At 34.3% G+C, this 27157-nt stretch overlaps 1 protein-coding gene across 2 annotated transcripts in view; it reads left to right on the top strand.

Annotated features, from left to right (window-relative positions):
• The window catches only part of RNF17 (ring finger protein 17), a 147017-nt gene that overhangs the window by 34889 nt on the left and 84971 nt on the right, over positions 1 to 27157 (top strand). For both annotated transcript variants that reach the window (XM_036097134.2, XM_078070617.1), the window contains exons 10-17: positions 1472 to 1779; positions 3891 to 4049; positions 6179 to 6368; positions 7251 to 7419; positions 9773 to 9963; positions 10827 to 10968; positions 24210 to 24363; positions 26618 to 26733. In XM_036097134.2, coding sequence (XP_035953027.2) covers positions 1472 to 1779; positions 3891 to 4049; positions 6179 to 6368; positions 7251 to 7419; positions 9773 to 9963; positions 10827 to 10968; positions 24210 to 24363; positions 26618 to 26733 — 1429 coding nt within the window. The remainder of the gene's footprint in view (positions 1 to 1471; positions 1780 to 3890; positions 4050 to 6178; positions 6369 to 7250; positions 7420 to 9772; positions 9964 to 10826; positions 10969 to 24209; positions 24364 to 26617; positions 26734 to 27157) is intronic.

Genomic DNA, 27157 nt, shown 5'->3' with positions numbered 1-27157 from the left:
TGGTAACCTGCAAAACAAAACTGAGAGGGAGTAGGCAGAGGTTGGAAAACAAACAGGAGAAAGTGGTGTTCTGGAAGTCAAAGGAGGAGTTTATGAGACTGGAGTCGGTTGACAGTGTTAAATGTCCCAGGTCAAATGAAAATTGTTATAAAAAGAAATGTCTAGTTTGCAAATTTGGGTACATAGATGTATCCCCAGAAGGTGTTTGAATTCAACATGTATTTTACTTATGTTCAAAGCATACCTTTTTTTAGAAGAGACAGATAATATGTGTCATTGCTGAATCTAATTGGCTTTGTTGGTTCTTATTTCTAAAATGCTTCTTAAATGATCTGTGATGAAGTTAAATCCATAATGGGTTAACCAAAAGACAAGCTTTTTGAGACTCAAGCTCATTTCTTTGATAGAACTTCTATACTTGTAGATTGATAGCCTAAATCTGTGTGGATACGTGAAGAAGATAAAAAAAAAAAAATGGAGTAAACTGCATAAAAGTTCAACTGCGGGTTGTGGCTATTGAATAATACCCAAAGGATTCAGACTAATGGTGATTTTTAGGCCAGGTGGAGGTTTTTAATGATTTGCTCAGGATTATACCCTTCACTGTTTCCTATACTTTATTTTTAGGCCAGTAAATTAAAAAATAATCGTAACATAATTTAAAATCAAACAGCTAAGCCAGATCAAAATGATTTCTTTCGAAAACCTATATCCACTATTCTTTAGGACTAGAAGATTGTGACATGACTGTATCATTTCTTTCTTCAGCTTCTCATTGATTATACCTCTTGTTACCTTTTAAAACCCTTAGGCTTGCCTTAGGGCTGGGAATGGGCAAAAATTTCTGGGTAATGGAAATGCTCTAAAATTAGGTTGTAGTGATGGCTGCACAACTGTAAATTTAGTAAAAATTATTGCATTTTATGCTATGTAAATTACACATCAGTAAAGCTATTTAGGGTGCCTGGGTGGTGCAGTCGGTTGAGCATCCGACTCTTGGTTCCAGCTCAGGTCATGATCTCAGGGTTCTGAGATCGAGCCGCATGTTGGGCTCCACACTCAGCATGGAGTCTGCTTGAGATTCTCTGTCCATCTCCCTCTGACCCTCCTGCTCGTGCTTTCTCTCTCTCTCTCTAAAATAAATAAATAAATCTTTAAAAAATATAAAGCTGTTTAAAAAATACTTCTGAGGCACCTATACAAAACTTTAGCTCTTTATATGTGTCACAGTATTAACTGTCATGTGGAAAGGAAATGGCTTGAAGGTAGATAGAAAAATGTATGAAAAACTTAAAGTAGCCATATGCCTATCTATTTTTTATTTTTCTCCAAATTTTTATTTAAATTCCAGTTAGTTAACCTGCAGTGTAATATTGGTTTCTGGTGTAGAATTTAGTACTTCATTGCTTACATACTGTACCCAGTGGTCATCACAAGTGCCCTCCTTAATACCCATCTATTTTTTAAACAGATGTGATCCCCAAGAAAATGAAATGGGACAGAATGTTCAAAAGAAATATAATCATAAAAAGGAATTTTCTTGTCATGATACATACCCATTTCGAGAAAAGAAAAAGGTTGACATGTCTATTCCAACTAATGAAACCCCATCACCTTCTTTGCAACGGGAAGCCTGTGATGTACATTTAGAAGCAAAAGACTTCCAGCCACAGAAAGAGGTTGTTGCAACACCATCCCCTAAAACCATTGCTGTTCTGCCTCAAATGGGATCTGACCCTGATGTGATAATTGAAGAAATTATTGAAGAAAACATGGAAAGTGAGTGAAAATTCAAAAGCAAGGAAACAATATATCATGTCTGTAATTAGAAACAAAATTAGTCCCTGTACTTAACAGAAACATATTGCTGTTATCTTATACCTCATTATGAGTTAACACTTCATTCCTTGCCCCTACTTTCACATTTTCCAAAATTAGGATAATTTTTTATTTTTAGTGTAATAATCTAACCTCTGAGATGTAAATTTAATATTTGGTTTAATTGAGATATTTGACTTTTTGGTGTTGCACACATAAATCTTGTATGAAAGACAAAAATACAAGTAAATAAGAGAGACATTTGTAGAGCAATCTCATGGTTTTGTCCTTAAATTTAAGAACAGGTTCTCTTAAATCTTCTTTTGAGGGATAATCTGTTATAAAATGAGTTAACATGAATATAATAGCATCTGTATTGTAACATTTCAATGTATCATAATAGTTTGATTAGATTTACAATGCTGGTATTCTCCCCATTAACTACTACTGTGTAGTTAGTATACTACCAGTCTTCTTTAGGACCATTTTCAAGTTCTGTTTTAGGTCTGTTCTGCCCACCACTTCCCAATCTGTTTCATTGGCTGATTCTCCAGAATGACCTTTTGAAAGCAAAAAAAAAAACAAAAACACATTTTTGGTTGTTTCCATTCTATTATTATTGCTCATATCTCAGTGAGTTAAGAAACCTATCATGACTATATCTACTGATAAAAAGGAGTCTTCCATTTCCAGTATTTTGCCAATTCAAGTACAGCTTTTTAAGCAATAGTGTGCCATTGTCATCCTAATAAAACTAGTACAATTGCCTTTATTTCCTATTTTGATGAAGCATGCTTCACAGATTATCTTGTGGAAACACCTAGAGATCCAAAAAAGCCTTTTCAGAAAAAATCGTCTTTCCCTTTTGGATCAAAAGCAGGTACTTTAACAACTATGAACTTGATGTTATGGAGTTTGCTCTGTGTAAAGTAACTCTAATGTAGTGTGAAGGCAGTGAATAAAATTTACTGTTAACTAAAACTTCTTCCTTTTAATGTTACAAGTTTTAGTTGTTACTGGCAAAAATATTTCTGAAATTTGTAACACTTCTCTCAACTGCTTCCCCAGTTACACATATTTATCTCTTTACCCCATCCTCAATATGGGTATTATTCTTTGTGGTCTGTATTGGACAGTTAAAATGATCCATTTGTTTCATTTTTATCATCTCTCTTTACTGTCTCCAATTCCACTCCTCCTATTCTTTGTGTTTTAAACATTTTTAGTAAATAAAACATCTACATTGTTCAAAAATTATATATTAAAATAGTGTGAAATTTTTCCCTAACCTGTCCCATTTCATTCAGTCCCTCCCTCTCTTCCAGAGTTTCTTTATGCATATACAAATATATATATATTATTTTTATGTTTTTGTACACGAAACAAAGCATACCATGCACACTGTTCTGTTCTTTTAATTCCTTTTTTAACATTATATTCTGGACATCTTTTCAGTAGCTACACTTGGCTTCATTACTGCTATATACAAAAAATTTTTCTCTTTTATTCTACCCTCACCACCCCTGCAACCTCCACCAAAACACACAAATCTTCCCCTAAATGGTGCTCAATATATTGGCTTTGCCCAGACATTTTTTCACACTTCTCTAGCCAGATAAGATTTGTATTCAGAGTGTCTATGAGCTTATTCTTGGTTCTTTGGGTATAGTATAAACAGGATTTTGGGGATATGCAAGAGACCTACTTATTATCAATAGAGTTCTGAGTTCCAGAATGTTCATAAATAAACTCTGATGTTTTGTTATAATGCAGTAGAGTTACAGTATATCATGACTTTAGAATCTAACTATCAGATGAACTGCAATTCCACTTAACATACTTGGCAAGTAAAATAAAATATTTGCAGTTCAGATTGCTAAAGAATTTAATGTTGAAAGCGGGATCTATTTGTCTTATTGGTTACTATTTTGGGTTTGGACTCTTGTGGGGCCTAAGTATTCTAGAGTTTTCAGTGCCACAAGACACTTAATATTCTTTAGAGGATTATTGCAGTTTTTTGAATTCTTTCCTAACTTATGATTTATTAATGTGGTTTAAATATTCTTATCTAGGTTCTCCTGAGCTAGTTTTTGTAAGCCATGTAATACATCCTTGCCACTTTTACATCCGGAAGTATTCACAAATTAAAGATGCAACAGTATTGGAAAAGAAGGTGAATCAGTTTTGCAATAAGAGTTTACACCTTGAGCCTTCAGACATTTTGGAACTAGGTAATGAAATCTTACTCCAAGCTAAAATATTAAGTTTATTTAAATATTACAGTATCTGGCCAATCCACATAGACCTTTTGTAATATAGATTTGTGTTCCAGGCATAAAAGTTTTATAATTATATAACATTTTATTTAGGTAAGTTGGCTAAATATTGACTGCTGAGTGAGGTATATACAAAAACTATTATTATGGAGTGAAAGTAGTTATTTTTTAAATTACAAAACCCTTCACAGGCTATGTAGTTTGCTCCCTTGTCTCCAGGGAAAATTGGCCTGTAAGATGATTCCTTGTAGTATAACTACAGTCCCTTGCTGTCCACATGTGAATGTTGAGGATGTCATTAAGCACTTAAATTAGGTGCAGGAGGACAGTGGTGTCTATTTCCTAGGGCCATTCAGAGGGTAGTTGGTAAACTTAATCAGCCTATCTTAATTCTAAGGGTATGTGTAATTTGCCATAATTTAGGCTTTTATTGCAAATATTTTCCTTATAACACATTGACTAAATTTGATTTTACTCTATAATAAGGTGAAGCTATGATTTTTTTGATTTATTAACAGAGAAAACTGCTCTGTTAATAGCAATCAATGCCTATACATAATACCAAAAAATATTATCTGTTTAAGGTTATATAGTAGTTCTTTAAGAATGTGATTAACTCTCAGCTCATCTATGTGGCATATCAGAATATCCAAAAACTAAGATTATCATATACTTCTGACAAAAATTGATGATAATTTTAAACTTTAGATAACATGAAATTATGAATATCTAAGAAAAGAGAAGTGTAGTATTAAACTTTTATGGCTACAAATATTTCTCTTAAAATTTGATACATGCCCAAAAGGGTTCAATTTAGATACAGAAAATGTTCTAAAAAAGCCACAAAATCATCCTTTGTTTTAAATTAAGGATAATTATTATTTCAAGGTAAATAAATTTACATGACTTAAATACTCATTTATATTTTGAGAAAGTGACAAGGGGGAGAACTGTGATATGATGCTTTAAGAGGATATCCTCTTGTTCCCTTTTCCTACCTGTGCTCTTCATTATAAAGAACAAATGTCTTCAATAGGCTTTTATCTTACCTATTGCAAAAAAGAATGGTTTCATAGCATGTAGTTTAAAATTCAGACTATTGTTTATGTGGTATATCAACATAAGAGAAAGGTTGATGACAATCTTTAGGCCAAATAAACATTTTCATAGAACTAAAAATTAAAAGGCTGTCCTAATGTGCCTCTCAGCTATCCTGTTTTTATTTGCATATACAGAGGATATTTATACAGCACCCTTCTGTATATAATCAGTGGTCAGATCTACCAATTTATCTCTGATAGGTAGCTTAGTTGTTAAGAGAATGGGCTCTAAGATTACCTGGATTCTCCTTGTACCTCTTTGCCTACCTGTATGATGGAAGCCCCATCTCCAGAAGGTTATTGGGTGGAGTAAGTAAATTCAAACATAAAATACTGAGAACATCACTGAGCTCATAGTAGGCATTCAAATTCAGGCCTCTTTCTTCCTTGACCTTTTTTTCCTGGTTATTGTAATTCATCTGATCTCTCTGCTGCTAGGTCCTTGGTTCATCTCCCCCTTCTCTGAACTCCACTGTGTATTAATTTAATTTTGGCATGTCACATACTGCCTTTCATTGTTTCTTTACTTTGATTCCTCTTTACCAAGAGAAGGTAATCGTTTCTTCCTTTATGCTACCAAAGAATTTTATAAATTTCAGCATGTATATATCTGTACATGTATGTGTATGTATGCATAGGGTAGAAAGTCTTTATTGTTGTAAGTACAGTCATTTACTTGCCTATATCTTTTCCTTTCTTGAGCTTCTTGATGGCAGGATAGTCTCATTCATCTTTGTTACAGCTCATAAAATATAGGTCCTCAATAAGAGACTGGTAACTTTGTTTTTACCTCCCCATTTAGCTATATAACAGGAACTATCACAATATACTACCTTCATAGCACTTGACATGTACTATGTTATCAGTAAATAAATGAATTAAAACTTATTAGTGGTGGAACTAATATACATGTTCATAAATTAGAGCTTATTAGGTATTTTTCTCCATAAACACTAATAATGATTTGTCTTCTTCATTATTTAGGTGCAAGAATATTTGTCAACAGTATTGAAAATGGAATGTGGTGTCGAGGAACTATCACTGAATTAATTCCAATAGAAAGTGAAAATATTAGAAAACTTTGTAGTCCAACCAAATTCTCAGTCCATGAAGTTGGACTAATACAAATATTCATGGTAGATTTTGGAAATTCTGAAGTCCTAATTGTTGCAGGGTATGATATTTTATAGTTATTACGTGTTCCTGGCCTGTTTAGAAACATTTGTTATCAGGGGAGTAAGATACTAAAGAATAAAGGAAATTGGAAAGGAGTAGAAAGGAGTAATTTATCATTCTTTACTTCTAAGGCATATACTTTTTATTTTGCTCAATTATTTGTTTTACTAATTACTAAATTAATCAAGTATTATCATTTATCAGTGTTACTACATGAGGAGCTTGGAAAAGGAGTGGGTTTTGTTGTTTTGGAAAAGGAGCTTTTTGATGTATCCAAACTTAAGTCCTTTTCTATGTTGCTTCAAAACAGGGAATGATGCACAAAAATATTTCTTTTAAATAAAGTATTACAGTTAGCTGCAGGATGATTGAGTAGAATTTTAAATCTGATTTCTATAATTAATGCACATTAAAGTGGCATAGTGTCTAACCCTAGGTACTCAAAACTATTTCCCTCAGTCTTCTAGGAAAATAAAACAAAAATAACAATAAATAATAAAAATAAAACTGAAAATGTTTCTATAATAAGGACCAGTATTAACTACATAGAATGGTCACTAACTATTTAATGGTCATAGCTTTATAAATAAATAGGTTTCTGTTTGGGGGCATCATTATCCCCTTTAAGTCTAAACTTGAATAGATATATGAAAGACAATTCAGATAAAGGCAATTGAGATTTTATTCTATAGATAAAAGTAGTGTCTGTGCTTATAAAATCTGGATTAAATCTATGTAGTAAGAAAGCATGAATTAGAATACAACTTCCTAGAAGATTTAGCTTAAGGAGCGTATCCTTAGAAATGCATAGGTTTTATGGGGGAAAGCAAGTTTGGGTCTCAAGTATTATTTTCAATAAATATTACTTGAATTCTTTTAGAGTTGGTGATACCCAAGCAAGATCAGAACACACTGCTGAGCAGCATATAGTACTAAATGACTTATGCCCAGTTCTAAGGAAGTCTGAACCATATATTGAAGGGCTGCTGAAAGAAATCCAGCCATTAGCACTGCCATGCTCATTGAAAGACATTGTTCCACAGAATTCAGTAAGTGAGCGTTAAATTATTTCTTCTTCCGGGGGCTAAATATCTCAATTTTAGCTATGTATTGCCAGTTAGATTGCAAAGTATAGGTTCAAGGCACCAATTCTTTTGGTAGATACATTTTGCATAATAAACTATCAGTCCATAATTGGAAACATTCTTAATGGGAAATTGAGTTGAATAAACATGTAAGAATGAATAAACATATCCTTGGAATGAGTCCAAATAAACCACTAAATTTGAGTCACATATGGAGAGAAAAATAAATTTTAAAATACAGTATGGCGTGTATTTCTGTAAATTTCTTCACTGTTTTCATGGCACTTCATTCATTAGTTGTAGCCCATATTGCATTCTGCTTTGTATTATTTATTTATATTCATTCCCCAGCAAGACTTAAAAACTCTTACAAGACAGGAATTATGTGTAAGAATATATATTAAATGGTTATATTATGAAGGCTTTGAAAGAAGGAATCCGTGTCTTTGCCTATCATTGTATTCCCAGTGCTTAGCAGATGACCTAGCACATGATAGGCATTTAACAGATATTTGAAAGAATGAGCAAATGAATAAAAAATGTAAAAGGAAACGTAAGTATTAACACTGGTGTTTTCCTCAAAATGGTAAAATTGGTTTAAATTTTGTCTTTTATACTTTTTTGCATTTTCTGAGTAAACTTTATAATCTTTAGAAAGAGGTTTTATTTTTTGTTTTTAAGAAACATGTAGCTTTTAAAAAATTTGAGTATAGTTGGCACACACTGTTACATTAGTTTCAGGTATACCACATAGTGATTCACCAACTCTGCTGGAGGTATCACAATTCCAGATTTCAAAATATACTACAAAACCAAAGTAATAAAAAAAAACCAGTATGGCACTGGCACAAAAATAGACTTATAGATCAATGGAACTGAATAGAGAGCCCAGAAATAAAGCCATGCTTATATGATCAATTAATCTATGACAGTGGAGATACAATGGGGAAAAGACCATCTCTTCAATAAATGGTGCTGGGAAAACCGGACAGCTGCATTGCAGAAGAATGTAACTGGACCACTTTCTTATACCATGCACAAAAAGAAACAAAATTAAATTTCTAAATGTGAGACCTGAAACCATAAAAGTCCTAGATAAAACATAGTAATCTCTTTGACATCGGCCTTAGCAATATTTTTCTAGATATGTCTCCTCAGGTAAAGGAAATAAAAGCAAAAATAACATATTTGGGACTACACCAAAATAAAAAACTTCTGCACAATGAAGGAAATCATCAACAAAACAAAAAGGCAACCTACTGAATGGGAGAAGATAGTTACAAATGATATATCTGATAAAGGGTTAATATTCAAAATATATAAAGAACTTAACACCAGGAATGTGTAGTTTTAACCCTTGAAATGTATTTTAGGTATGGGAAGTTAAAAGTTCAAAGATCAACTTAAAAGTTTTTTTAATGGGTGAATATTTTTCCTTATTATTTAAGTAGCATATACCTCATATATTCCTAGTTAAATGGAAACTAAGTTAACCAATGATGATTATAAATATCTTGATTGCATCACATGGCTTCCATTACACTTTCGAAATTACCTTTTTTTTTTCTTTATTTGAGAGAGAGAGAAAGCACAAGCGGGGACGGGGAGGGGAGAGGAAGAGGGAGAAGCAGACTCTTTGCCAAGCAGGGAGCCCAATGTGGGGCTTGATCCCAGGACCCTGGGATCATGACCTGAGCCGAAGGCAGATGTTTAACCAACCGAACCACCCAGGCACCTCAAAATTACCTTTTGAATTTGTGTTATTTAAGTGGAAAAATCATATATTTTATTTTAGAATATTTATAATCTTCATATTAATATTCAGAAGTGAAACTAAATTCTAAAATACAACAGCTTAATGGACACTTTGAGACTGTTAATAAAAATCAAAGATCTTGGGGCACCTGGCTGGCTCAGTTCATAGAGCATGTGACTCTTGATCTCGAGGTCATGAGTTCAAACCCCACATTGGTCGTAGAACTCACTAAAAAAAAAATTCATATACAAACAATGAATCATGGAACACTATATCTAAAACTAATGATGTATGGGGATTAACATAACAATAAAAAAAATTTTTAAAAAGGGTATTAAAAACATACACAATTTAAAAAAAAAATTCATATATTGTACATACATAAACACTGACCTTGGGCTTCTGGGCCTAGCTATTGTTTAGTATATGTGGTTGAGTCCCTTTGCTCAAGTTTGCAGACTTTGGTTGTAAAATAAATAAAATAAAACCTAAATCCAGAGTATTGTACCATTAGAGCTAATTGTAATTACTAAGTACATTGGAATTTCATTTTTTCCACAGGATGAAGGCTGGGGAGAAGAAGCTAAAGTAGAATTTTTGAAAATGGTAAATAACAAGGCTGTTTTAATGAAAGTTTTTAGAGAAGAAGATGGTGTGCTAATTGTAGATCTGCAGAAACCACCAACAAATAAAATAAGCAGTGATATGCCTGTGTCTCTTAGAGATGCATTAGTTTTTATGGAGTTAGCAAGGTAGGTAACTTATTAAAACAAATACTTTTGAGATTATAGTTCTAAATTGGAATAACAGTTTACCTTTAAAAACTATGGACTGACTCTAAAGTGAATGTAATCTAAGAGGTTAAAAATATTGCTACCAGAGTTTTCTAAGTACAGTTGTCTGAAAACTGCATTCAGATAATTTAAGAAAATAGAGAAATTAAGGTAACTCAAAAAAAACTATTTGTAGATACTGAACATTTTTTAGACTCTTCATAACTTCACAAACACCTCCACTAGGGTTGTAAGAATTATAGTTTAACAGTTCCTGACTTAAATTTTCTAACCTTTGGAATAAGTTCATGATCACCATTCTGTATTTAATATATGAATCTAGAATAAAGTTTCTTCTTCCACCCCCATCACTGATAAACAAAGTAAGATGACTAACGATAGAGATAGTGAAAGATACTTTTTGTCCTGAGTGATGAGATGACTCTAGAAGTGACCCAAGTAGGTCTCATTGTGGAAAAATAAAAGTAGTATTAGAGCTGGATGGAGTCACACAGACCCCTCAGGTGGCCTTACTGAGTGCTACCATAGTCCATGGTTGTCAATTCCTGAAAGGAGAGAGACTTTGAGTAGAAGATACAGGCCTGGCTCAAAAATGTCCCAACACAAATTCGAAGGTCAATTACTGATTTTTGAGACTTGACATCTTATTTAACCTGGTTTGATAATTGGAGACAATACCAAGAAATGTATTAGAAAAGAAATTGAAAAGGGAATACCCTTGGTAGATAAATCAGTAAGTCCTTTCTTCAGACCAAGCTGCTGAGAGAAGAAAGAATTTAAGAAAATGGCATGCTTATGCTTTTGATTGTGCTTTTAATCAGGTTTAGGTCGCAATCACCAAGAAGCCACTCTGAAAAGAATATGACTTTATACTATCACCCACCTATTTTGCCTAAAGAAATGACAGATCTTTCAGTTATGGTTTGTCATATAAATAGTCCTGCCGATTTCTATCTTCAGTTGGTAAGTATTTAGTATTCCTTTGAGACAAAGTATTTTTTCAAATTTTAAGTAGAAATGTATAATGGGAATGAATACCCAGTATGAATTTTAGAGCAAACAAACCACTGTCAACCTTCTGTAAATTTACGTTTCTTAGCTGCAACTATAAATGAGAAATTCCCATGATTCATTGTAAATTGAAGGAACTCTTCATCATGCAAATTAGTGAAATATGGAAGGAAAGGACAGTGAAGGATACCTAATATATGTGTTTCTTGCCACCTTATGAAATCTAGAGAGTAGGAAAGCGCATAGACCTGACATCAGAATACTATAAGAAGGTATCTCATTGTGGTTTTGATTTGTATCTCCCTGATGCCAAGTGATGTGGAGCATTTTTTCATGTGTCTGTTGGCCATTTGGATGTCTTCTTTGGAGAAATGTCTCTTCTTGTCTTCTGCCCATTTCTTGATTGGATTATTTGTTCTTTGGGTGTTGAGTTTGATAAGTTCTTTATAGATTTTGGATACTAGCCCTTTATCTGATAGGTCATTTGCAAAAATCTTCTCCTATTCTGTCAGTTGTCTTTTGGTTTTGTTGACTGTTTCCTTTGCTGTGCAAAACCTTTTTATTTTGATGGAGTCCCAGTAGTTCATTTTTGCCTTTGTTTCCCTTGCCTTTGGAGACCTGTCTAGCAAGAGTTGCTGCAGCCAAAGTCAAAGAGGTTTCTGCCTGTGTTTTCCTCTAGGATTTTGATGGATTCCTGTCTCACATTTAGGTCTTTCATCCATTTTGAGTCTTATTTTTGTGTATGGTGTAAGGAAATGGTCCAGTTTCATTCTTCTGCTTGTGGCTGTCCAATTTTCCCAACACCATTTGTTGAAGAGACTGTCCTTTTTCCATTGGATATTCTTTCCTTTGTCAAAGATTAGTTGACCATAGAGTAGAGGGTCCATTTCTGGGTTTTCTATTCTGATCTGTGTGTCTGGTTTTTTTTGCCAATACTGTCTTGATGATTACAGCTTTGTAATAGACCACCTCACACCAGTCAGAATGGCTAAAATTAACAAGTCAGGAAACGACAGATGTTGGCGGGGAACTCTCCTATGCTGTTGGTGGGAATGCAAGCTGGTGCATCCACTGTGGAAAACAATATGGAGGTTCCTCAAAAAGTTGAAAATAGAGCTACCCTATTACCCAGCAATTGCACTACTGGGTATTTACCCCAAAGATACAAATGTAGTGATCCGAAGGGGCACCTGCACCCCAATGTTTATAGCAGCAACGTCCACAATAGCCTAACTATGGAAAGAACCCAGATGTCCATCCACAGATGAGTGGATAAAGAAGATGTGATTTATATATATATATATATATACATACAATGGAATATTACTCAGCCATCAAAAAAATGATAGCTTGCCATTTGCAACAACGTGGATGGAACTAGAGGGTATTATGCTAAGTGAAATAAGTCAATCAGAGAAAGACAAGTATCATATGATTTCATGGATATATGGAATTTAAGAACAAAACAGGAGCATAGGGCAAGAGAGGGAAGAACAAAACAAGACGAAATCAGGGAGAAAATCATAAGAGACTCTTAATCATAGGAAACAAACTGAGGGTTGCTGGAGGGGAAGGGGGTAGTGTAACTGGGTGATGGACAATAAGGAGAGCATGTGATGTAATGAGCCCTGGGTATTATATAAGACTGATGAATCACAGGCCTGTACCTCTGAAATAATACATTATATGTTAATTAATTGAATTTAAATTAAATGTTTAAAAAAGAATACTGTGAGAAAACCTGTTTCTGACAGTGGACGTCTGAGAATTTACACATTATTACTGGGTAATTTTCTGAATTTGAACACAAAATAAATTCAGATCAAAGGCATTTCATATTAAATTTTGGATGTGGACTGATGGGTTTGTTTAGATAGCTACGAACAATGAATTCATCCTTCTCGATTTCTTTGTGTCTGTGCTTCATATGAATTAACTCATTCTAAAGGCCATAATGAGTGAATAATTCATTAATCTTCACAACAGTCCTATGAAAAAGATAATAGTATTTTCATGTAGATACGAGACTCTAGCCAAAAGGATAAAGCAACTTGCCTGAGGTCGCACAGCTACAGAATGGAAGAGCCAGGATTGAACTGGGCAGTGTAACTTCATTCAGAGCCTGTCATCTTAATCACTGTACCACACTATAAGGGCTCCCCAGATAAGTTGTGGAAGTCTGCTTATTTGGCACTAAGTAAGGACTTGCATATATTTCTTTCACTGAATTTTTTTTACAGTGCCTTTTATTTAAATTGAAGTAAAACATACATAAAATGTCTTGTATCTCATTTTAGCCATTAAATGTACAGTTCAGTACCAATAAATACACTCAGTGTTGTGCAACCATTGCCATTATTCATCTCTAGAACTGTTCATTATCCCAAACAGCTCTGTAACCATTAAACAACTCCCCATTTCCCCCCTCCCCCAGCCTCTCATAACCTGTCCTACTTTCTTTTTCTGTGAATTTATCTATTCTAGGTACCTCTTAAGTGGAAATAGAATATCTATGTCTGCCTTATTTCACTTAGCATAATATTTACATATTGTAGCATGTATTAGAATTTCATTCTTTTTCATGACTAATATTTCATTGTATGTATATACTATATTTTGTTTACCCATTCATCTGTTGATGGACACTTGGATTGTTTAAACCTTTTGGCTGTTGTGAATAATGCTGCTATAAGCATGGGGGTACAAGTGTCTATTTGGGTCTCTGCTTTCACTGAAAGTTCTTTTGGGTATATACCTAGCTCTGGAATTGCTGGCTAATATTATAATTCTGTTTAACTTTTTGAAGAACTACCAAACTGTTTTCCACAGTGCCGCACCATTTTGTATTTCCATTAACAATGCATAAGAGTTCCAGTTTTTCCACATCCTCACCAGCACTTTTTTTTTTTTAATAGCCATTTTAAGGGTATGAAGTTGTATATCGTTATGGATTTGATTTGCATTTCCCGCATGGCTAGTATTGTTGAATACATTTTTTTCACATGTGCATTTATTAGTCATTTATAAAATTTCTTTGGAGAAATACCTATTCCAGTCCTTTCACCAGTTTTGAATTGGATTATTTTATATCAATCCTTTATCAGATATATAATTTTCAGATATTTTCTTCCATTCTGTGGGTTGCCTTTTTACTCTCTTGATAGCATTCTTTGATCCATAAAAGTTTTTAACTTGATAAAGTCCAGTTTATTTTTTCTTTTGTTGCCTGTGCTTTTGTGTCATAGCCAAGAAATCATTGCTGAATCTAACATTATGAAGTTTTTCCCCTATGTTTTCTTCTAAGAGTTTTATAGTTTTAGCTCTTACACTTTGGTCTTTGATTCACTTTGAGTTAATTTTTGTATATGGTATGAGAGAAGGGTCCAATTTCATTCTTTTCCATGTGAATGTCCACTTTTCTCAGCACCATTTGTTGAAAAGATGGTCTTTTCTCCATTGAATGGTCTGGGCGTACTTGTCAATACTTAGTTAACCATATATGTGAAGGTTTATTTCTGGGATGTCTATTTTATTCCATCGGTCTATCTATCTATCCTTATGCCAGTAGCACACTGTTTTGATTACTATAGCTTTGTAGCAAGTTTTGAAATCAGGATATATGAGCCCTCCAACTTTGTTCTTTCTCAAGATTTTTTGGCAGTTTGGGGCCCCCTGAGATTTCATATGACTTTGAGAATGGGTTTTTCTATTCTGCCTGAAACATCACTGAAATTTTAATGGGATTGCATTGAATTGTAGATTGTTTTGGATAGTATTGTCAACAGTATTAGGTCTTCCAGTCCATGAATGTGGGATGTCTTTCCTCTTATTTTGTCTTCTTTCATTTCTTTCAGCAGTCTGATATGGTATATAAGTATACAAGTCTGTTCCTTCCTTGTTTAAGTTTATTCCTAAGTGTATTCTTTTTTTTTTATGGTATTGTAGAAGGAATTGTTACTTTCCGGTTTAGATTGTTAATTACTGCTTTATAAAACATAACTGATTTTTCTGTCTTGATTTTAGATCGTTATAACTTCACTAACAGGTTTTTTTGGTGAGCTTTTTAGAGTTTTATACATTATAAAATTATGTCAGCTGCAAAAAGAGATAATTTTATTTCTGACAATTGGAATGCCTTTTCTTTTCTTATTTAGTGGCTCTGGCTATGAGTTCCAATATCTTGTTGAGTACAAGTAGAAAACTCATCTTTTTCTTCTGTCTGAGGGGTAAAAAGGATTTCTCTTTTACCATTGACTATGGTATCTGTGGGTTTTTCCCATATGGCCTTTATCATGTTGAAGAAGGTTCCTAGGAATAGTTTATTGAGTGTTTTTATCAGAAAAGAATGTTTAGTGTTGTCAAATATAGTTTTTGCATCATTTGAGATGATCGTAGTTTTTATTTTTCCTTCATTCTGTTGTGTACTGCATTGTTTTTATTTTATATTTTGAACCACCATTGCATTCCAGGAATCAGTCCCCCTAGATCATGATATATAATCCTTCTAATATAACACTGAATTTGGTTTGTAAGTATTCCGTTGAGGATTTTTGTGTCAGTGTTCATAAGTGATACTAGTCTGTAGTTTTCTTGCCCTGTCTTTGTATGGCTTTAGTTTCAGGTAATGTTGACCTCTTAAAATGAGTTAGGATGAGTTTCTCCCCCCACCCCCAGTTTTTTGGCCAAGAAGGGATCGTGTTCTTTGTTTAGGTTTTTATGTAAACTCCAGTTAATTAACATACAATGTAATATTAGTTTCAGGTATACAATATAGTGATTCAACATTTCCATACATCCAGTGCTCATCACAAGTGCACTCCTTAATCCTCATCACCTATTTCACCCATCCCCCCACCCACCTCCCTTCTGGTGACCATCAGTTTGGTAGAATTCATCAGTGAAGCTGTGTGATCCAGGGCTTTTCTTTATTGGAAGTTTTTGATTACTGATTCAGTCTCCTTGCTAGATACAAGTCTGCTTAGATTTTTCTTTTCATGATTCAGTCTTGGTAGGTGGGTGTTTCTAGTTATAGTAGACTCTTCTCATCCTTTTTATTTATTAAAATTAGTAGGAATTCCCTCACTTTCTTTGATTTTAGTAATTTGTGTTTTCTTTTTTTCCTTAGTCTAGTTAATGGTTTGTCAGTTTTGTTAATCTTTTCAAAAACCAACCTTTGTGTGTTTTACCCATTGTATTTCTATTTTCTATCAAAGCTCTACTCTTTATTATTTTCTTCCTTTTGCTAGTTTGGGGTTTATTTTACTTCTTTTATTTCCTTAAGTTTTATGGTTAGTTTATTTATTTATTTATTTATTTTTTTTTTACCGTATGCATTTACAGCTATAACGTTCCCTCTTAGCACTACTTTTGCTTCATCCCATGAGTTTGTTGTGAATTTTTTAGTTTTCTCTTAATTTCTAGTGTACTTCCATTGTGATTAGGAAAGACACTTTGTGTGTTTTCAGTCTTTTAAAATTTACTGAGGCTTGTTTTATAGCCTAACATATTGTTTATCCTGAGAATGTTCCATGTGCACTTGAGAAAAAAGTGTGTATTCTGCTCTTGGCTTGAATGTTCTGTATATGTCTGTTACGTGTAACTGATTTGTACTGTTGTTCAAGTAATCTGTTTTCTTCTTGACATTCTTTGTAGTTCTGTTTTTGAAAATGGAGCACTAAAGTCTCCTTTTATTGAAGAACTGTCTCCCTTCGATTCTGTCAATGTTTGCATCCTATATTTTGGGGAGCTGATGTTTGGTGCATATGTATTTGTAATTGTTACATCTTATTGGTGAATTGACTCTCTTATCAATGTATAATGTCATTCTTTGTTTCTTGTAATATTATCTGACTTAAAGTATATTTTGTCTGATAATAGCATAGCCACTCCAGCTCTCTCTTGGTTACTGTTTGCATGGAATACATTTTCTAATTTTTCACTTTTAACCTGTGTATGTTTTTGGATCTAAAGTGAGTATCTTATAAATAGCATATAGTTGGGCCATTTTTTAAAATCCATTCTGCCAATCTTTGCCTTTTAATTGGAGTGTTTAAACCATTTTAAAGTACCTATTAGGGGCACCTGGGTGGTTCAGTTGCTTAACTGTCTGCCTTCGGCTCAGGTCATGATCTGAGGATCCTGGGATTGAGCCCTGCATCAGGCTGCTCCTTGCTCAGCAGGGAGTCTGCTTCTCCCTCTCCCTCTGCCTGCTGCTCCCCCTGCTTGTGCTCCCTCTCTGAAATGAATAAATCTTAAAAAATAAAAATAAAAATAAAGGACCTATTAATAGGAAAGGCTTCTGCCATTTTGCTATTTTCTGTATATCTTATAGCTTTTTTGTCTCCCATTTCCTCTATTACTTCCCTCTTTTGTGTTTAGTTGTTTCTTGGTAATGTCATTTTTTAATATTTTTGAAAAACATTGTCATAAAAACATAATAAAATTTACCATCTAACCATTTTTAAATGTATAGTTCAGTAGTGTTAACTATACTCACATTGTTGTGCAACAGATCTATAGAACTTTTTCATCTTGCAGAACTGAAACTCTACATCTCTTGAACAAACACTCTGCATTTTCCCCTACCCCTAAGCACTGACAACCACAGTTCTATGAATTTCACTATTTTGATACTTCATATAAATGGAATCATACAGTGTTTGTCTTTGTGTGGCTGGCTAACTTCATTAGCATAATGCCCTCAAGGTTCATTCATATTGTTGTGTGAGAAGATTTCCTTCTTTAAGGCTAATACTCCATTGTATGTATATATCACATTTTATTAGTTCATTCATCCATCAATGGACATTTGGTTTGCTTCTACCTCTTGGCTATTGTAAATAATGCTGCAGGGAACATGGGTGTGCAAATATTGTAGTTTCATGTTTTGATTACCTTATTTACTCTTGTATATAACTATAAGTTTTTTATCATTACCATAGGGATTACATATATCCTAAACAATTAATATGAATTTATACCAATTTTAATTGCACAAAAACTCTATTCCTGTGCAGATTCATTCCCCTTTTATATTATTGATGTCACAAATTAACCTTTATACATTGTGTGCTCAGTAACATAGATTTATAATTTTATGCATTTATCTTTTAAATCCTAAAGAAATAGATATTATCTTATAGAAATAAATAGAAATAAAAGTGAAGTTACAAACCAAAATTAAAATATAAATGGCTTTCATATTTGTCCTTGTACTTACCTGAACCACAGATCTTCATATCTTCATGTGACTCTGAGTTACCCTCTAGCATCCTTTTATTTCTACCTGAAGGACTCCCTTTAGTGGCAGTGAACTCCCTCACCTCTTGTTTCTCTGTGAATGGCTTAATTTCTCCCTCATCTTTGAAGGATAGTTTTGCTGGATCTGTAATTCTCGGTTGATAGGGTTTTTGTTGTTGCGTTTCAGCACTTTAAATGTATCTCCTTATTGGGGCGCCTGGGTGTCTCATTCAGTTAAGTGGCTGCCTTAAGCAGCTCAGGTCATGATCCCAGGGTCCTGGGATCGAGCCCCGCATCAGGCTCCCTGCTCCGTGGGAAGCCTGCTTCTTCTCCCACTCCCCCTGCTTGTGTTCCCTCTCTCGCTGTGTCTCTCTCTCTGTGTCAAATAAATAAAATAAACTTAAATGTATCTCCTTGTTGTCTTCTGTCCTCAAAGCTTTCTTAGGAGAAATCAGCAAGTAATCTTGTTGATGATCCCTTGTACATGACAAGTTGCTTCTCTCTTGCTGCTTTCGAGATTCTGTCTTTGTCTTTGGTTATTGTTTGATTATAATGCATTTGAGTGAGTCTCTTTGGGTTTATCCTACTTAGGGTTTTGTGGAGTGTATTAGTTTCATAGGGCCGTTGTAACAAAGTACCTTAAGTTGGATGGCTTGAACAACAAAACTTTATGGTCTCACAGTGATGGAGTCTAGAAGTCTAAAATCAAGGTGTTGGCAGGGTTCATTCCTTCTGAGATCTTAGAGGTAAAATCTATTCCATGTCTCTCCTCTAGATTTTGGTGGTATGCTGGCAATCTTTACCACTCATTGACTTCTGTTTCATCACCCCAGTCTCCTCATCTTTCTTCACATGGCATTTTCTCTGTACTTGTCTGTCTCAGTTTTTTTAGTAAGGACACCAGTCATACTGAATAAAGTCTTAGTGCCTAAGACTTTATTTTACCTTGATAACCTCTGTAAAACCCAATTTTCAAATAAGGTTGCATTCTGAGGTACTTTGGGGTTAGAACTCCAACATATGTTTTGGGGAGGACACAGTTTGCAAAGCAGTCTACTCTCTGCTCTATCAGAAATGCATGTACTTCCCACAGGCAAAATACGTTCACCCCATTCCAATCATTACAGCATCAATTCTGAGTCCAAAGTCTTATATTTAAATATCATCAACCAAAAGTCTCAAATCTCATAGTCTAATTCAAGTACAGGTTAAGACTAGGGTATCACTCAAGCTGGAGCAAAATTCTTCTCTATCTCTGAATATGTGAGACCAGACAAACCGAAAACCTAGCAGGACAAATTCTATTAGATTCTTATGACTTGAGAATCATCTTCATTGGCTGGATGCTCCACCCTCCAGTCCTACTAGGGTGGTGGCTTTGCCCCCTTAGCCCTGAAAGCAGCCTCACCTGTTGGAATTGAGGGGTTGTCCTCATGCTCTGGAACCCAGGAGGCTGCACCTCCTGGAACAGAGGATAGGACAGTCCTGCCTCTCAGGCCTGTGCTCTCTGGGCTCCTGGTGGCAGTGGCAGACACACCAGCCTCTGAACCACCTCCAGGGTCATTATTCCTTTTTCTTGAAAGGTAACACGTGTTCAGGGCTGATAGCCCTGTCAGCTCACTTCCTCCATATAAAATCCCACAAGTCCAACAGCCTTCCTTCTTCCCATCTCTGTCCCCTTAAGTTCAAGCTGGTAGTGTTTCTACTGAGATGATTGATTGGATCCAGAAGTCTCTTGCCCATAATCTCTTCAGCAGTGTCCAACCACACCCTTGGTGTCCTAAGTATACATTCTCATTGTTTACAATATGGATAAACTGAGAATTTTATAAATCCTTCAAGTTCTGCTTCCTTTATGTTTGGCAATTCTTTCTTTATCTCTGTCTTCTCATGTTTTATTATAAACAACAAGGAGAAACCAAGCTGCACATTCAACATTTTGCTTAGAGATCTCCTCAGCTAAACATTAATGTTCTACTTTCTGTCCAACAGAACAAAATTCAGCCAAGTTCTCTACCACTTTATATCAAGGATCTCCTTTCTTCCAGTTTCCAATAACATGTTCCTCATTTCTGTCTGAGATGTCACCAGAAACACCTTTAACATTCATATTTCTGCCAAAATTCTTTTCCAGGCAATCTGGACTTTTTCCATTCAAGCACCTCAAACTTCTCCTCTGCCCATTACCTAATTCTAAAGTCACACACACATTTTAGGTATTTGTTACAGCAACACTCTACTTCTCAAAACCAAAATGTGTATTCATTTCCTAGGACTGCAATAACAAAGTTACACAAATTAAGTGGCTTAACGAACATAAATTTATTGTCGCATAGTTCTGGAATTTAGAAGTGTGAAATCAAGGTATCAGTAGGGTATTTTCCTTCTTAGGACTGTGAGTAATAATCTCTTCCATTCCTTTCTCCTACTTTCTGGTGGTTAGCTGGAAATTTTTGGTGGTCTTTGACTTCTGCTGCATCACCCTCATCTCTGCCTTCATCTTCACATGCATTCTCCTGTGTTTGTCTCTGTACTAAATCTTCCTCTTTTAATAACACCAATCATATTTGATTAAGGCCTACCCTAATGACCTCATTTTAACTTGATTATCTGTTAAGACTCTGTCTCCAGGGAGCGCCTGGGTGGCTCAGTCATTAAGCATCTGCCTTCGGCTCAGGTCATGATCCCAGGGTCCTGGGATCAAGCCCCACATTGGGCTCCCTGCTCAGCGGGAAGCCTGCTTCTCCCTCTCCCACTCCCCTGCTTGTGTTCCTGCTCTCGCTGTCTCTCTCTGTCAAATAAATAGTCTTTAAAAAAAAAAAAAAAGACTCTCCAAATAAGGTCACATTCTCAGGTTATGACTCCAACATATCCTGGAGGTACAAGTCAACTCATAACATTGACCTTCTTGGATTTGTAGATTCATGTCTGTCATCAAATTTGGGCCGTTTTCAGCCATTATGTCTTCAAATAATCTTTCAGCTCCTTTCTCTCTCCTTCTGGAACTCCCATAATGTGTATATTAGTATGTCTAATGGTGTCCTTGGTCTCTGTTCAAGTCCCTTAGCCTCTCTTCCCTTCACTCTTTCTTTTCCCCACTTAATGATTTCAGTTGTCCTGTCTTCAAGTTCACTTGAAGGTCACTTTCTTATGCTTGTTTCAGATATGCTGTTGAATCCCTCTGGTGTATTTTTCACTTCAGTTATTTTACTTCTCAGCTCCAGAATTTGTTTTATTCCTTTTTATAATTTCTATCTCTTTGATGGTATTTTCATTTTGGTCCTTTATTGTTTTCCTGGTTTCCTCTAGTTCTTTATCCATATGTTCCTTTATTCTTTGAACATATTTAAGGCAGTTGCTCTGAAGTCTTTGTCTAGTATGTCCTTTATCTGGGCTTCCTCAAGGGTGGTTTCTGTTTTGTTCCTATGAATGGGCCATGTTTTCCTTTTTCTTTGTATTTCTTCTGATTTTTTGTTGAAAACTGGTCATTTGACTATTATAATGTGGTAACTCTGAAAATAAGATCCCCACCTCCCTGGGATTTGCTGGATTTTCTTATTGTTGAAGACTGCAGTGGTTGGTTAGTTTTGAGACTTTTTCAAACTATTTTTGCAAATGCTATTCCTTGCATGTGATCACTCAAGTCTCTGTTCCTTTAGCTTGTGTTCAGAAAATGTTTTGACAGAGATTTATCTGAATGCCAGGAGCTTGATTGGGTGTTTGCTTGGTTGCTATAAACCTTTGACTTTTCCATAGTTCTGACAAAGTTCATATGGCTTCTCTCTCTCTTTTTTTTCCCCCAATGTTTCTGTAGGGGAACAAGAGCTTGGAGCTTCCTAGTGTGCTATTTTGCTGATGTCATTCCTCTGTTGAATTTTTCACTTCACTTTGGTTGGAAGAATATGAATAAAACCTACTTAGAAATAAAAATTTTAAAAATTTGAAGTTTTTAAAGTAATTTAAATGAAATAACAAGAAAAGACAGATTCACAAAATTTCCGCTTGCATTATAATACTTAAAAAAGAAAAACTTCATTTTTTGCCATTTGAAATAGATTTTAAAATATTTTTTAACCTTAAGAATTGGCATTTAGAGAGATAATCAGACATTCTTGGTGTTTTGGGATTTTCTTTCTTTCTTTTTTTTTTTTTTTTGGTGGAGGAACAATGTTTTAGGTACTATAGGAACTTTAAGAACTTAAGTAACCAAATAGTCTTATTTATTAATAAGAGAAATCTCTAGTTTATTCAGTGTAGTCATTTCACAAACCCTACTGAAATTACTGATTTAAAGAATGATCAATTCACTTTAAAACCATCTGATGGAAGGTTGATGGGAAACTGGACATTCATATAATGCCAGAGTATTATTAAATGAATTACTTGGTGGATACAAGGGTAAAAACACAACTGTACAATAGAGGGATCAGAATCATCACCCCAATCTGCAGGTGAATCTTAGCATGTTAATATTGAGTCAGTAATATTATGTCTTTTGATGTATTGTAACCTAAGTACACTTAAAATGTATTCTGGCCAAAAGGTTTGAATCCACCAAACCTATAGATATAACTTCTGGCTTTGGGGAAATTTCAGGAGACAGACCCCATTTAATGGAGGAACAAGCTAAATAATAGCATGAGGATGTAACCATATAAATCCAGAAGATGGGGCATTCTGCAGAAAAATAGCAGTCTCTCTTCAGCAAGACCTAGTCATTAAAAAAAAAAAAAAAGGACTACACTAGATCCTAAAAGATTTATTGAGATAACTAGATATAATGTGTAGTCTTGAATTTGATACCAGTTTGGGCCAGTTAGGGATATCTAAATGTGGTCTAAAAGTACTAATAGGAATACTTACTGAAACAAAAGTGAGAATTGATGGAAAATGCAAATTATCACACTGTAATCAAATTGCAAGTAAAAGATCATCTCATTTTTGTTTTAAAAAATGTGGAAAGTATGTGTGTGTATAAGAAAGGGATCTGGAACAAATGTTGGAAAGGATGTGGAGAAAGGGGAACCCTCTTACACTGTTGGTGGGAATGCAAGCTGGTACAGCCACTCTGGAAAACAGTATGGAGGTTCCTCAAGAAGTTAAAAATAGAGCTACACTATGACCCAGCAATTGCACTACTGGGTATTTACCCCAAAGACACAGATGTAGTGAAAAGAAGGGGCACATGCACCCCAATGTTCATAGAAGCAATGTCCACAATAGCCAAACTATGGAAGGAGCTGAGGTATCCTTCAGCAGATGAATGGATAAAGAAGATGTGATTCATATATATAATGCAATATTACTCAGCCATCAGAAAGGATGATACCTACCATTTGCATCAACATGGATGGAACTGGGGGGTATTATACTAAGTGAAATAAGCCAAGCAGAGAAAGACCGTGCTCATATGGTTTCACTCATATGTGGAATATAAGAAATAGCGTAGAGGATCATAGGGGAGGGGAGGGAAAAATGAATGGGAAGAAATCAAAGAGGGAGACAAACCATGAGAGACTCTTAACTATAGGATACAAACTGAGGGCTGTAAAAAGGTAGGTGGGTGGGGAGATGGGGTAACTGGGTGACGGGCATTAAGGAGGGTGTGTGATGGGATGAGCACTGGGTGTTATATGCAACTAATGAATCATTGAACACTACATCAAATACTAATGATGTACTATATGTTGGCTATAGAATTTAAATTTAAAAGAAAGGGATCTGGAAGGATATACACTTAAGATATCTGGAGAAATGTGATTTTTAAAAAAAATTTGTTGTGTCCATATTTGCTAATTTTATATACTGCTTCTGTAATAAAATATTTCAAATATAAATTACATAACAATTGATTTGTCTGATTCCAGTAATTTTATAAGCAGTGCTTATAATACATGCCACGTTTACATTTTGTTTCTTTGAAACTATAGTGTTTTAATCCCTTTATTTCTTAGATAGAGAACCTGGATTTTTTGTTTTTGCTAAAGACAATTGAAGAATTCTATAAAAGTGAAGATGGAGAAAATCTGGAAATCCTCTGTCCAGTTCAAGGTCAAGCCTGTGTAGCTAAATTTGAAGATGGAGTTTGGTACCGAGCAAAAGTTATTGGTAGGAAATTGCATACTATTTCTACAGGGAAATGTTATGCGTAAAAACTGAAACCATTTGAGTTGGTACAAATTAAATCATGGAAGTGATATTATTTGATCTTTGCTCAGTTATCTTTAAAAAGCTAGTGGTAATGTTGGGAGGTGAATCTCTGAGTCCTTAGATTTTGATTTGACTAGGACTTAACTATTTTTTTGTTGTTGTTTTCTAATGTCTGCCTTATTTAAAAAGTTAAATGGTGCTAAACAACTTATACTGCACTCCTCAAAGGCAAATATTTTAGGGTTGTCTAGCTGGCTCAGTTGTAAGACCATGCAACTCTTGATCTCAGGGTTGTGAGTTTGAGCTTAATGTGGGATGTAGACATTACTTAAAAAATACTTTAAATTCTTTCAGCTGTTGCTTTTGGTATTTATTTGTGTTATTTTTTCTAAATATGTAATACTTTGTTGATATTTTACTCTTAGATATTATCTGTTCTTATTTTTTTTATTTGTGTTATCTATTCTTATTATGGTAGATAGCAGTTTTAGATTTCTTCTAGCTCTTTTATGCCCTCCCCACCCCATCCCCATAGCTGTATCACAATTTTAGTTAATCCATATTCAATATAAATATTTTCACCAAGTCATAAAGAATACTTTCCTGTTTCAAGTTAATGCATCAAATTTTCACTTTCTTTTCTTTAATTTATGGCTACATTTTCCTGATTGTTCAAAACAATTTTCCACATGATTGATTTTTCAGGTAATGATAGTTTTTTTTTTTTTCCTAGCAGTGAAAACATCCTTCTATCTTCTCCAATTAGACTGCTAGTCCTCTAAGCTTATTAGACTTTTGTTATTCAGGGAATTTATTTCACTTGGCAATATACTGTGTTTTCCTGTATTGGATCCCTTGTTTTATGGATCCCATGTTTACCTCTTCAGTTTACTCCCCTATTTTGGGGGAGCATCTTCTGATTGTTTACTCAGAATAAATGGAGGTAAATTTTGAGACCTTTCATGTCTTCTGACTCTACTCTCATACATGATTGATAATTTGGGTAAAAAATGTTCTTTAAATTTTATCTCCTGTCCATTTGTTTATTTGTTTTGTCTAAAACTATATCTCCATTCAGAGACTTGAAGAATGATAAGAATGTAATGGCATTAGTACAGTTAAAAATATCCTTCTAGCATGAGAATTCCAGTGGAAGTGTGGAGGGATTCCCTCACCTTCTTAGACTTATGGTAACATGTGTCTTCTCAATTACTTCAGATAGCAGTTATCACATGGCCTAAGTTGCTTGAAGTGTCCTCTTGAGTACCAGTGTGTTCCATCTGCTTCCACTTCTGCTAAGGAGCAGAGAGTGCCTGTACTTCTTCCATTTTTGAAATATATATACTGTACTACTCTTTAAATTTGAAAATGATAGCAACCATTTTAGTAGAATTATACATAGGTGTGCTAAGAGAGGCTAAAGTCAACCATATATTTTGAGTATTTTCAAAAAGGTCAGTGTGATAGGTTTTTATTCAAACTTCCATGTGTTTGAACTTCTTAAGGGATTCATTGGTATCCTGTAAAATATAGAGACTAGATTGACATAGAGGTCTGTCTCTGCTTATTTTTCACAATATCCCCCCAAATAATTTTTTTTAATTTCAGTTAAGTATCATCATATGAATGAATCTTTAGTTTGATTATTAAATCTTTTGCCTTAATCACCTGTCTTGACTAACAGTAAACATTTATTAAATGCATGCTTACTTTGGTGTTTTGCAAATTATTTTAAATAGGTGAATCCTCAAAAAAAAAGTCTTGTGAGATTGGATTCTATAGGTATGCCAATTTTACAAATGAAATAATGAGGCTTAGAGAGAAAAAGAAACTTGCTCAGAGTAATATTTTAGAAAGAGTGATTAGCTTGCTTAGAGTCACATGGAATTTAATGGATTCTGACCCAGTCAGTCTTAACGCCTAACTTTTAGGCCACAACAGCTAACATTTGATAGCTGTGTTGTTATCCTGATTTTGATTGTCCTTTGGATATCTTAAAATTGTTAATTTCTCATTCACCAAATCTATGCATTATGTTGATTTTTGTAAGTCCATGTATTAGAAATATTTTTTATATTAAAAAAAGTATTAAGCTTGTATGTTGATCATAAAAGTATTCTAACATAGTTGACTGTCAATTAATCTAAATTTTGCTAGATAATTCTCTGTTTTCTTTCCAAGTTTGTGATTTCTAATTTCATAATTTTTGAAGGATTGCCTGGACATCGTGAAGTTGAAGTTAAATATGTGGACTTCGGCAATACTGCAAAAATAACACTTAAAGAAATGCGTAAAATAAAAGATGAGTTTCTAAATCCCCCAGAGAAGGTAATCTAGTTATTGTGAGTCATAGGGTTAGAATCTTACACAAATATGACAGTATTTTTAGAAATCATTTTTATCATAGAATTGCTCTGTTAAAAAACATTTTTGTCTGTAAATAATTTGATACGTGGAATCTAAAAAAGAGTTGCTGTCATTATTGTAATTTCCTATATAGCAACCATAAATTGTTAAGATATATGTATATCTTAGCAAATAAGCATTAATTATAAATGTATATGTGTATGTATGTTTGTGTCTTTATAAGTATTTACTGGTCTGCAGCTCTTAATGTTATTTTGAAATACCTGTATAATGTGGTAGGAAGATGATATATCTTGTATAAAAAAAACTCAGAAGTATTTTTATTGCAATTCCATTTATGTTTAAGTATATATAACATGTCCAAGAGAAAGAGAGAAGTCTGGAA

The sequence above is a fragment of the Halichoerus grypus genome, chromosome 4, assembly GCF_964656455.1.
Source record: "Halichoerus grypus chromosome 4, mHalGry1.hap1.1, whole genome shotgun sequence".
Lineage (NCBI taxonomy): Eukaryota > Metazoa > Chordata > Mammalia > Carnivora > Phocidae > Halichoerus > Halichoerus grypus.
This window is presented reverse-complemented; position numbering and strand designations above follow the sequence as displayed.